Source organism: Dendrobates tinctorius, unplaced genomic scaffold (genome assembly GCF_039654945.1).
Source record: "Dendrobates tinctorius isolate UK_male_01 unplaced genomic scaffold, ASM3965494v1 ptg000051l, whole genome shotgun sequence".
Classification (NCBI taxonomy): Eukaryota; Metazoa; Chordata; class Amphibia; order Anura; family Dendrobatidae; genus Dendrobates; species Dendrobates tinctorius.
In genome coordinates, this window is record NW_027361719.1 from 15,181,348 (window position 1) to 15,194,065 (window position 12,718).

The 12,718-nt window shown below is 41.9% G+C and overlaps 1 protein-coding gene across 4 annotated transcripts in view; it reads left to right on the forward strand.

The window, feature by feature from the left end:
• The window catches only part of ARHGAP9 (Rho GTPase activating protein 9), a 217,399-nt gene that overhangs the window by 175,693 nt on the left and 28,988 nt on the right, over nucleotides 1-12,718 (forward strand). For 3 of the 4 annotated variants that reach the window (XM_073576826.1, XM_073576825.1, XM_073576828.1), the window contains 6 exons: nucleotides 2,819-2,939; nucleotides 4,168-4,287; nucleotides 5,466-5,564; nucleotides 5,655-5,732; nucleotides 6,638-6,691; nucleotides 11,888-12,022. In XM_073576826.1, coding sequence (XP_073432927.1) covers nucleotides 2,819-2,939; nucleotides 4,168-4,287; nucleotides 5,466-5,564; nucleotides 5,655-5,732; nucleotides 6,638-6,691; nucleotides 11,888-12,022 — 607 coding nt within the window. The remainder of the gene's footprint in view (nucleotides 1-2,818; nucleotides 2,940-4,167; nucleotides 4,288-5,465; nucleotides 5,565-5,654; nucleotides 5,733-6,637; nucleotides 6,692-11,887; nucleotides 12,023-12,718) is intronic. The other variant, XM_073576827.1, reaches the window with a different exon arrangement.

Here is a 12,718-nt window from a genome sequence, read left to right on the forward strand (position 1 = left end):
ACTGGGTTTTTATCCACCTGCACATGTGGTGTTTTTTTTCTAAATAGAAAAAAATAAAAAAAATGGATGAAAATAAGTGGTCCCTGTTTTTACAAGCAAGCATTAAAAAATGTGTGTGAAGGAAGCCTGAGGGTGAGGCCAGACGAGGCGGCTGCGGTGTGGAGTTAGGGTAGGTGCGCAAGGCGTTTTATAGATGTTGGTGTACCTTCATCAGTTTTGATATAATACACTATAGGAACAGACAAGCGCAAACAGGGTCTTATCCGATGATACTTTTAAAATTATAAGAGATCCACTCACCTGCTGTAGGAGAGATCAAGCATATGGGATTAGTAGTCAGCTGCTGCACGTCCAATGGTCAAACAAGTGACCGCCGATATATCAAATCCTGTGGAGCTTATTTTTGGACTTCCATGTGCTGCTTGACATAATACACGATTCCAGTTATAACTGAAGATTAATAATTTATTCCCAACATGTTTCGAAGTCTGTCTGTCATCCCCTGAGGAAGAAGTAGTTCTTACTTCGAAACGCGTTGGGAATAAATTATTAATCTTCAATTATAACTGGAATCGTGTATTATGTCAAGCAGCACATGGAAGTCCAAAAATAAGCTCCACAGGATTTGACTCATCAGTTTTGAAGCAGTTTTCCAGATGCATTGTTTTGGCTTCTTTTTAGTCACTTTTGCAATGGCTTTGCCACCGATTTTTTTTTTTTTAGCCACTTTTGAAGCCTGAAGCTGTTAAAATAAATTACAAAAGACAGAGAATATGCACAGCAAGTAGTTTTGACATTACTGTGCACTATGTTAAATTTTTTTTGTGGTTTTTTTTTGTGCCTTTTCAGGCAGAATACAGAGAAAGAATTCACCTGAAAAAAATGTGCGCACGGACCCTAAAACTGCAGTGCTGATTAGCTGCTGTTTTGTGAGTGGCGGGGCTAATCATTTAACTGCACCTTCCCACCTATTGGTTTTCCCTCTATCTCCGCCCAGAGCTGTCAATCAAATAAGGAGGGTGGAGATAGAGGGAAAAGAAGCAGGTTGGAAGGCGTATATAAATGATTGGATGCCGTGAAGCACCGAGTGTTGGACTTAGTTTGAACAGTCTTTCTGTGCTGACAGTCCCTTTAAAATAAAAACACTTATACTCACCTCTGGAGAAGACGCCATTCCAGTGGTGTCGGCCCTCACATTCCTGGGGCTCATGTGAGGATGTTATGTCATGTGAGCCCTGCACCCAATCAGCGCTGGCATCACTGTCCCTGTCTTTGGATGTATAAGTAGTCAAGAGGGGGTGAGAGAGCCCTGAAATCCTCTTGGTAACTTATATATCTGAAGGCGCGGACAGCAGGGCTGGACTGGCCATCTGGCAAATGCCAGAAGGGCCTGTCTGGTCGTGGGCTGCCTTGTCTGCTGCATTGCTAACAGAATCGGTGTTCTCAAGACTCCCATACTGTTAAGAGTTGTGACGTAGCACCAAGTCGCTGACTCCGTCACTTACCCCAGCAGGCCACAGGTTTCATTAGAAATATTGGCCTTGTAGTAAATATTGCTTTCCTCCATCCAGGGTAATATTAGTAATATATCCCATCTGTTTCTTGGGGACGGGGACAACATGGGCCTGTGTGAATTCAAATGCCAGGGCTGAATTTCAGCCTCAGTCCGTACCTGGCGGACAGTGACGCCAGCGCAGATTGGGCGCCAGGCTCACAAAACATAACATCCTCATGTGAGCCCCTAGAACGCTAGTGCCGACACTGCCGGAATGGCGTCTGCACCGAAGGTGAGTATGGGTGTTTTGAGTTTTAAAGGAGGCAAACATTCAGATTGAGAATGTAATGGACAACCCCTTTAACAGTTATTTTCATTTGTTAACACATCAGATTTTGGCTTGGTTTTAACATTTTCCTACCAAGACTTTCACCTTTAATTATTTGTGGTGGGGTCCATTGGTCCCCAAGTGAGTTTGTTTTCGTCATATTGCCACGAGTATGGAAGGAAAGTGACTGCCCGTTTCGCTAGCTTCATAGCTATGTGAGTTATATAAGATAAATGATTCTTGTGCCAAATATTTGCTTGATTTTTCATAGTACATAAGTAGATGTTTAAATTTTGTTGATTACTAAAAATTTGATATAATCGTTTAGGTAAGATGTTCTACTTTAAGTTCATAAATATAGTAAAAAAAATCTTTAATATATGTTTATTTTTCTATATGAAAACTGGGGTCCCACAGAGCCCATGTGACTAATGGTGTAGGGTTTTGGCTCAACTAACTGTAGGTTAACCTTTAAAGCAAAAGAGGTTTTGCTATTTTTGTCAAAATTTGTGCACGGATTGCGTTAAGTATTGTATATCATACCCGAACTTCTGACAAAGGAAAAACATCTCTTTTAAGTGGACAGCTGTCTCATGTTCATGAATGGTTAAAATCAAATTTACATTTCATTAAAAATGTTCTCCATTTTCTGCAGTGGACGGTTTCCAAGGAAACCAGTGTTGTTTCCTACACAGTCTACGAGCGATGCTCTGAGGCTGTTCGGATTGCAGGGTCTGGCCTGATCCAGAGTGTCTGTGATTCTCCAATGCTGAAGCCATGGAGAGCGTTGGGAATATGACGCAACCCATATAAACAAAGGCGGCACAAATCCCACCATACACCAGTAAACCCATCAGTCGTTTCACTGTACACTAAAACTAATAGTAAGATCACACAATAATTGACTATACCTTTTCCACATTATCTTCTGGTCGGTTTTTCCAGCACAAGTTTACCAGAATGTAAGATTAATAAAACTCTTTTCCTTTATGTAGGCACGAGAAAATCCATTGGAGGAAATAATTTTGAGGCGAGCAGGAAGTATGGAGAACCTGGATGGGAGCGGTGGCGAAGAGGACAGTCCATTAAAGGCAAAAGATAACTGGAAGTTCTCATGTACGATGTGCAGATTAATCACTCTTTTATTTGGATGACACGTAGGCCTCATTCACGCGTCCGATTTTTCAACGTACGAGAAAATCTGACCATACTTGCTTTTTTCATTGCGTTTTTTTTTTACAAGCGTTTCTTTGTGTTTTTGACACTGTGTTTTGTCTTTTGTTGGTGCTTTTTGTTGTAAATAAAGCTGCTTTGTTTTTTATGCTTCCTGGTATTTGGATATGACAAAATGGTTTTGTGTGCTGATTACATGCATTTTTTAAGCTTTTTGGCAACTGAAGCAAGTCTGTGGGAAATTCTGCGCATTAAACTCAGTGTACGCGCAAGAGACGTTGACATGTAGCGGATTTGAAACTCGCACTGCCGGTCAGTTTACGCTGAGTAAAAAAAAAATCACAGTGGGCCGTGGATCTCTATAAATCCCATCCACTTTGCAGGAAATGTAAGACACTTTGACAGTGAAAATACGTAGAGACAAAACCTCATCTTGGGAACACAGCCTAATAGGGATTTTTTTTATCTTCAATAATTAAAGGATTGCTCCATTATTTTTGATTGTATTGATGTTTTTTTCCCTAGGAGAAGTCATCAATATCAGATCTGTGGGTGTCTGACCCCCAGCTCCCCCATCGATAAGTCGTTGTCATTGCCGGTGACGGACAGATGTTAGCAGTTGCAGTGCAGCTCCATCAATATTGTAGTGGCCACTGCCGGGAGCTGCAGATCTGCCATTACTTACCTCTTTTGGATAGATCACCAATATATAAATAGTGGAGCAACCCTTTAAGTGTTTTCAAAATGCTTACCTTTTTTACCATCCTCCTTCAGTTCACCTGTAGGAACGTTCTATGAGATGGGGCATACTTGGCTGTCCAAGTCTCCTGGCCCAACTGGCAAAAATGTAGACGCTTCATACATTTCTACTAAAATTGCTTATTGGACAGACTGTCTTTAAATATTTTTGGACTCCCTAGTGACATAATCCAGAGTGCCATTGTATCCACTGAACAGACGATCTTTCTGGTCATTCAGTAGTGCGTGCTGTATTGCAATGGCCAAGCTCCCTCTTCAAATAGATTTTTTGTAACTTTCTGATTTATTATCCATTACATTATATGCTATCTAATAATCACTGTATGTTACAGAGGGTGATAATACATTTGGTGCATAACTTGAACTTTTTTATTATTTTCATGTACTCATATGCCTGATGTTTCTTCTTCAGTGTCCTGGGTGAGCAATAATGTTGGCGGTGTGGATAAAAAAAGGGTTAAACATCGGCTAAAGAAGATGTTACTAAAGAGGCCTACTCTCCAGACCTTACAAGAGAAAGGTCTTATTAAAGGTAAGTTTGTAAATGAATCAACTCAAGTTAATTAGTAAAAATGCATGCTTGATTGACAGCTCCTCTCTGTCCCTCCTGCTGCTAAGATCTCACACTGCTCAGTACAAGCTGCAGCTGCCGGTGAGGTTGGGTGAGTGGAGACTGAATACATTTGGACTCATGAGCTATTTTGTTGTATAGCTGGACACATGAACTGCTCATTTCAATATCAGGATTATACAGCCATTATTACATTCATTTTTAAGTACACCAGTCACATCAGGTCTAAAAGGTCTGTTTCATAATTGTTACTATTTGTATGCTGAAATCTGGTGACAGACACACGTTGGTGCAAACATATGATGCACAAATTGTAAAATAGCAGCTCATTATATATTAATATCATTACTTGATCAGAATGTGGTAGGCAAGTTTGACCAGAATCATTTTCATAGAAAAAGATTAATATCTTGTGTAATAATTGATAATTTACTGGAATTAATATGCACAAATCTTTCATATTTACATAGGGTAATGTGCACTATGAGCATCCAGTGAGCACCCATTGGGTTGGCATAACTGCCTTAAAGGGATTGTCCCAAGAACAAAGTTAATTGTAGTCAACATATTAATTAATTCATTTTTGAATAATAATAATCTCCACAATTGGATGTATTATAAAAAAATGTCCCTGTGCTGAGATAATCTTATAAATGTGCCCCTGCTGTGTACTGTCTGTGTCTGACCGTACAGGGACATGGACTGATCACACCACAGCTCCTGGGCACGGGATGACGCAAAAGAGAGTATACAGACATTATAGCATGGGATCACAGCTGATTCTTTCTGTGATGTAAAACATTGCTTAAAAACAGGCAGTGAAATGTTTAGACTCAAAGAAAGAATCAGCTGTGATCCCCTCCTATAATGTCTGTATACATTGTGAGAATGACTTGTGAGAATACAAGTCATTCAGTGGCCAGAAATGGTGATATTCCACACACACACATTAACTTGAAAGTTGTGAATCTGGGTAGCTAAAAACACTTGTAGGTACTCGAGATTGGAAATAATAAATGTAAATAAAATCTCTTTACATATTTTAAAAATGTAAAATTAAAATAAAAGAGTAAATTTGTCACAAGGAATATACTTTTAGCAGATGTACTTTCCACAGTGTAACTTGTTGTGTTCTGTAGATCAAGTATTTGGCTGCCGGTTGGATGCTCTTTGTTGTCGTGAGCACAGTACAATTCCAAAATTTGTTCGACTTTGCATAGAAGCAGTAAATATAAAAGGTACTTACAAAATATTTTACCTACAACATGGTTTTGTTTTTCACTTGCACAGTAAACATGGTAACACAATTGTTCTTGTGTCTATTCTAGGACTGGATGTTGATGGGATTTACAGGGTTAACGGAAACCTATCCATCATACAGAAGCTGAGGTTCATTGTAGACAGAGGTGAGTGGTTTCATGTGGTCAGTTCACTAGAGTACGATGAGTTCTTGTTACGCCTTGTGACTTGTCAGTTGACTTTAGTTTATGACATTTTACTATTAGGGTGTGTGCACACGCTGCGGATTCTGCTGCGGTGTACAGTAGCATTAAAACCTATGGAAAAAAAAAACCGTTGTGCAGACGCTGCGGAATTTTCCGCGCGGATTTGCTGCGGTTTCAAAACCGCAGAAAGAATTGACATGTCAATTCTTTCTGCGGATTCCGCCATCTCCTCCATTGTGGAGATGAAAAACCGCAGTGCAAAACCGCAGGCCAATCCACAGGTAAAACCGCAGGTCTTTTGACCTGCAGATTTACCTGCGGATTTTACAAAATCCGCGCCGCCAAATCCGAAGAGCATTCCGCAGCGTGTGCACGTACCCTTAGGATTTGTTCACATTGAGTATTTTGTCATGGATATGGAACCTGACCCACTCCAAAATCCACATCATAGAGTATTCGAAGAGTATTTGGTTGTGTTCAGACTGAGATTTGTTATGTTTTTTTACACCAATTTTGCACCAAAATACACATAAAAGAAAAAGCTTCAAATTTGCTTTCTATTTTTTCCAATGAGAAAACGCGTCGCATTATTTTCCACACAATGTGTATTAAAAAAAGCATAATGTCAATTATTTGGTGTCTTTTCTACATGTAAATCTCCACATAAAAATAAATTGTGAGAGTATTTCCTTTCCAATGGTTTTTAATGTGGATTTTGATCTTCTTCAAAATCTTTGTAAAATAATAAATTTAAGCGTGAACTGACCCTTCATCAGACTGTATCAGTCATCCTTTCCCAGGTGGGAACTGGGATCTGTGTTACCAAATATCATTAATTGATCAGTAGGCAACATATTATTTTACAGAAAGGGCAGTAACAACAGACGGCCGATATCTTTTTCCGGAACAACTCACCCAAGGTAGATCTTTATGTCCCGCAGCCAAGCTTGTACACATGCCAGCCAATAACCCCACTCTGCCTTGCTGCAATATCTGCAATACGTCCGTCTAAGTGTACAGAGCTATTGTCAGCTTTGCTCTATTTGTATGTTTTATGCCAACTTTTTTTTGCTGTTTAGGTTGGTCTGAAGATGTCAACGACCCTGTAAAACTTATGCAAAATGAAAATATTTATGTATTAAAGGGTTTTCTCAAATTGTTTCTTGAGCAACTCGCAGCTCTGCAATTTCCTAACTCTCTAGAATGTTGGAGGCTGGCACTGCTCTTTGAGTGACAGTTCTGATTAGTTTCCTTGTGCTACTTTCTTTGTTCTGAAGTCTACACTGTTATCACTATATTTTTATATAGAAACAACAGGGCATTTAAACAAGCACACGGCTCAGGAAAGTGAGAGCAATGATTAGAAGAACTGTTCTGGAAATTGTCGATGCTGTGGGGAGGGGATTGTGATTATGCAGGACTGACAAGAGAAGCTTGACAGGAGCTGGGAAGGAGTGAGCAGATAACTGCTGTATGAAAAAAAATCAATAGGCTGGAGAGAGGTGACTACGATGTCAGGAGGTAAGTCCTCAGCCTGGAGTGTAGCTGGGTCGCCCCCCCAGGGCTGGTGGGGTACTCGGTACCGGGCTCACGGTTCTCCAAGAGGGGGTTTTGTCACGGCAGCTATGACCCGGTCCGTGGCCCTGGGTGCCCATTGTAGACAGCGGAAATGTTCATTGTACGTGTGGGCAATGGTTGAAAGTTGATATAGGAATGATTCGTGACGCCACCTGTGGTGTTCGGCAAGAGAGGTGTTAAGCCGACGCTGCAAACAGATCCTCTGGGACAGATGGTGTAGTGCAGCAATGATGTTGTGGCCCTCCACAGGTAGGGCAGTAGTCCCAGGGCAGTGTAGGCGAGGAGATAGAAAGGAGATGTAGATGGTGCAGTGCCAGGCACAGAGATGTAGCAGTGTGGAGTGTGTGACCACAGGAATAAGTGGAGGACACCAGGGCATGTAGTTCCAAAGCTTTACTCACAGTCTGTTGTGCATACAGGTGCCCGCATCCGTGCCGTGTCCACCGGGTCAGGGGCTCAGCCAACCTCCAGGCAAGATGAAGTACTCCCTTCCAGCACTCCGCCAACATATGCCTTTTCTGAACGTCTCCCCTTTTGCGCCTATAGTGAAGTACTCTCAGTACTGAGTTACACTGGAGTTCCTCCTGTCAGATGTTCCTATGAACTCTACTTGTACGGCAAACAGCTGTAGCCTGCTTCGGGGACTCCTTCTACTTAGTCCCGGCTCACTCACGTTGCTGTTGTGCCCCCAAGTCTTGTGTGGGAATAAAGTGGTGACAACTTCTATTCCTCCGGTGTCTGCTGCAGGACCATTAGTATCCATACAACCTCAGGGACCGGACCCCGGCCTTGCGCTGTGAACTTGGGAAGGGTTCTGCTCTAACCCTAATCCTCAGTCCTCCTCTTCTCCTTACGTTCCGTTCAAATCTATCTTTCTTATAAAGAGTCAGGCTTTCCATCAATGTCTCTTTCCTGTGCCAGCAGACCCAGGTCACTGAGGTCCGCTGCAGCACTTCCCTCGTCCATCCCACTCCGGGGATCTTCTCTCTCCTTCTCACCCCATCAGACTGACCGACTGACTGAATCCTAAACTCTTCTCAATCCTTTTGGTGCAGACTAAGCTCCACCCACCTCACAGCACTCTTCGTGTTCCAGTCAGGGAGCCACCAAAGGGTGTTTTGCTACACTGCTATGTTGTGTTGGAGTGTGGTCAGGTGTCCCCACCTTACCTGGATGGTGGGGTACCACACCTCAGGAGGAGGTGCAGTACCTCTGTGGCGACTAAACCCTCAGGGGCGCCACATAGCTACTACCTGCACACTCTGGTCAGACTCTTTTAGTCAGTCTTCTTGGTAACAAGCTGTACACTATGTAAGATAAAAGCTCTCACAGTCAGAGAACCACAGCAGATAAAAAATGCAAGCCAATTGCAAACTTGCTAATTTTCATGCTGTTCAATTAACTAAAGCAATTTAATTACATGAGAATACCCCTTTAATGTTTAAAGAAATTCTGTCTGTTTTGCCACCTAATCTGAGAGCAGCATAATGTAAAGACAGAGCTCCTGATCCCAGTGAAGTACCACTTACTGTAGGTTTGTTTTTTTGTTGCTTGCTGTAGCTTTGATAAATCAGTGTTTTCTCAGCAGGAGATTATCACTAAAGGACTAGTAAACCACCTGCAGTATAGTAAAGCTGCTCCAATCATGCCTCACTACTGATTAGCACCATACTGCCTATGCCCTCTGCACACAGAAAACTACCCATCAATGGTGTGGATGGGGTTATACAGAACTCAGCATTCAGAGAACTGATAGATCTGCTGCAGATATAACAGTGATTGTATCAAAATTGCAGTAAGAAGCCCAGTAAGTTACACATCACTGTATTCAGGGTCTCTTCCTTTACATTATTCTGCTCTGAGATGAGGTTTCAAAACCTTGTGACAGATACTCGTTAAGGAGCAACTTTAATTGATGCTGTTAGGGATTTGACCTTTTGTCCTAAATAAAGAGTGCATTATACTATGTTGAGTTCATTATAATATATGTAGGCCTATGGAGAGCGCATTATACTATATGTAGACCTTTGTGGAGTGCATTATATTGCATGGAGGACTTTGGGATGCATTATACTATATGGAGTATTTTATATTTTTAGTAACAGTGCTGTCATCTGCTGAGGTTCTCCTACATCCACTATTAGCATGTGCCACATAGTTGTAATCAGGGTTATCTGGTTTGGGTCCCACTCAGATGTTTGGCCCGCCTGAACCAATACCCTAGCTATGCTTCTAGTGACATGACTCTTTGTGTGTTTGACAGATACCTCTCCATTACTAGCCACTGGGCTTGGTGCCAGCGGACATGAAACAGCTGACATCAACTCCAAAACCATAACCTCGATTGCCAGAACACCAGGGCAACCGGGAAGAGCTGAGCGCCAGAATTAGCACATCTAATGGATGCATCATTTCTGGGGCGACTAAGGGCTGGTCTTATTAGGTTAGGGATGGGACAATATACATGGACCTTCCCAGCCTATTAATATAAGCCCCCAGCTGTCTGCTTAACCTTTGTTGGTTATTAAAAATATGGGGGGACATTTTGGGCTGTGAATTTACTGTACATGGTTGATGAAACGTCGGGTTTCCTTTGAGATATGTGTGTAAAAATCGGACGGCACACTTATGGTCTGTATCTGACATTGACTTGCATTGGCGAGTGCAATCTGATTCTCGCAGACAATCGCAGCATGCAAGTCAATGGATGCTAGAAAAAAATTTCACAGCTTTCTAATGGATATTTATCTTTGTCTGTGTATGAATATCACATTTGTGCCGTAGTAATATGTCTCAGAACGTCCTCTTTTTCTTGAGCAGCTAACAATCTCTGTTTTATCTATCGTTATGATGTGTCGCTTGCTTAATTCAATGTATTCTGCCATTACCACATACGTACATGTGTTCTTTATTTTACTTATAACTAGTTTAGCCTCTGTCTATATGCAATAAAGGCAAACATGGCACTCCTATAATTCCAGTATATGTGCAGGACATATTTATCATATTTATCAATGCTGTCAAAATTTTAGACCATGCAAACTTAAAGGGAATGTGTCCCTAGGTTTTTGCCACCTATTCTGAGAACAGCATAATGTAGAGACAGAGATCCTGATTCCAGCAATGTGTCGCTTACTGGGCTGCTTGCTGTAGTTTTGATAAAATCACAGTTTTATAACAGGAGATAATAATCAGTCGAGGACTAGTAAACCTGCTGCCATGTAGTCCTCCATATTCATGAGTTCTGTTTAACCCTCACCCCTACCACTGATTGGAAACTTTCTGCCTGTGCACAGTGTACAAAGAAAGCTGCCAATCAGTGATGTGGGTGAGATTATACAAAGCTCAGCATTCAAAGTGCTGGAAAATCTGCAGTATATAAAAGTGATAGTTGGCTGTCAGTCAGTGCCAAGTTGTGGTTACAGCCGCCGCTCACTATGCACTGAGCAGTGACTGAAACTGTGCCGGCCACACCCCTGTGACTGAAAGCCCGAGGCTGCCAGGAGGAATAAAGTTAATTTCCTCCAGGCAGCGGGGCTCTCAGTGCGTACACCGGGCAGCTTCAGAATACTATAAACCTGCAGATTAACCCTATATCTGCATATTAATAGCTTTTTTTTACATGCAAGGGGCATATAGAAATCCATGTTCTTGCCACTGAAACAGCCTCATCCAGATGAATGGAACCGATTTTCAGTTACAGAAATTTCTGTGCAAATCTGTGGAATTACCCTTAGGGTGCCGTCACACTAAACGATGCACCAGCGATCCCGACAACGATACGACCAGGTCAGAATCGCTGGTGCCTCGCTACATGATCGCTGGTGAGCTGTCAAACAGGCAGACTCACCAGCAATCAGGACCAGCGAAGATACTGGTATCCAAGGTAAATATCGGGTAACTAAGCGCATGCGTCACTTAGTTACCCGCTGTGTACCTTGGAAACCAGCTCCCAGTGCCAGCACGCAGGTATCCAGGGTACCCAGCGGGTAACTAAATGATGCACACACTTAGTTACCTGATATTTACCTTGGATACCAGCTCCCTGCGTCTGCTTACAGCGCTGGGAGCTCGCTGATCGTTGGTCTCCCGCTGCCACACGCAGCGATGCGCGCTGGCCAGCAGGAGACCAGCGATCAAAAAATGGCCCAGGACATTCCTGCACGATCAGCGATACCCGGCGGGGGGGCGGTCGCTGATGCGTGTCACACACAGCGAGATCGCTGTTGCGTCACAAAATCAGCGATCTTGCTAGTGATCTCGCTGTGTGACTTCGAAGTTAGTGTATACCCAATTTTATGGTGTTTAGTTGTCTGATTTCCCAGATTTATAGAATTAAAAATCAAAAAGGTGGAAAAAGAGCTGAATGTAATCTGCACAATACAGCCTTGGAAGGGAATCAGAAGTGGGTATTGTTTCAGGCAGTACATTGGCGCAGTACGTTATTATCGGGGTATTCTTGTAGGATGGCGGCACTAATGTCTGTCTCATGTTACAGAAGGTTTTGTCTATAAACTGTATATTTTTCGATGATGCAGAGGAGAAGTTGGATCTGGACAGCCCTGATTGGGAAGATATTCATGTCATCACGGGGGCTCTGAAAATGTTCTTCCGCGAACTTCCGGAGCCTGTCATCCCTTTCTGTCTGTTTGATGAATTTATAGCAGCGGCTCGTAAGTAGATTTTATATATATCCGTGGTCAGGGAATAAAATATACATATTTTGTGTGTGATTATTTCAATTATGGTCTTCAATGGGGAATGAAAAGAGGTTGGACAAGGAAATTCCATCACAATTCTTTTTTTTTTTTTTTTGCTAAATAATATATCTTTATTTAGCTTACAAAAATGCATACATGAAAATCCGCATCAAAAACGCATAAAAAGCACGCGGAATTTCAACTGCGTTTTCTGCCAAGAGAGGCAGAATCTGCGCAGAATTTTACAAAAGCAAATTCGCAACGTGTGCACATACCCTTAAGTAGCATTCTAGAATGTTTTTATCCTAGGGCACCCCTACCAATTATTTTTAAAGGTTACTGTAGGTCATGCACAGGTAATAATAATCCCTGCACTTTTAAGAAAAGTGCATCACAAATGCTTGTTGTTGTTCACAAAAAACGATTTGAACAAGGTAAAAAATGACAATAAAAATAATTCAGATACCAGTCCCTTAAAGTATCACTCTAGATTTCTTTTTTTTATTATTTACTCCCATAGCCATAGGTTTTATCTGCCCAGAGCTTGTATTAAAATACTTACCGATTGTTTCTTTCTTCCGTTCCCATCCTCATCTGCACAATGTGATCGAACGTCTGACCAGCCAGATCACACATCATCCAGAAGTATCTTTCGCTACGTAAGCCTGG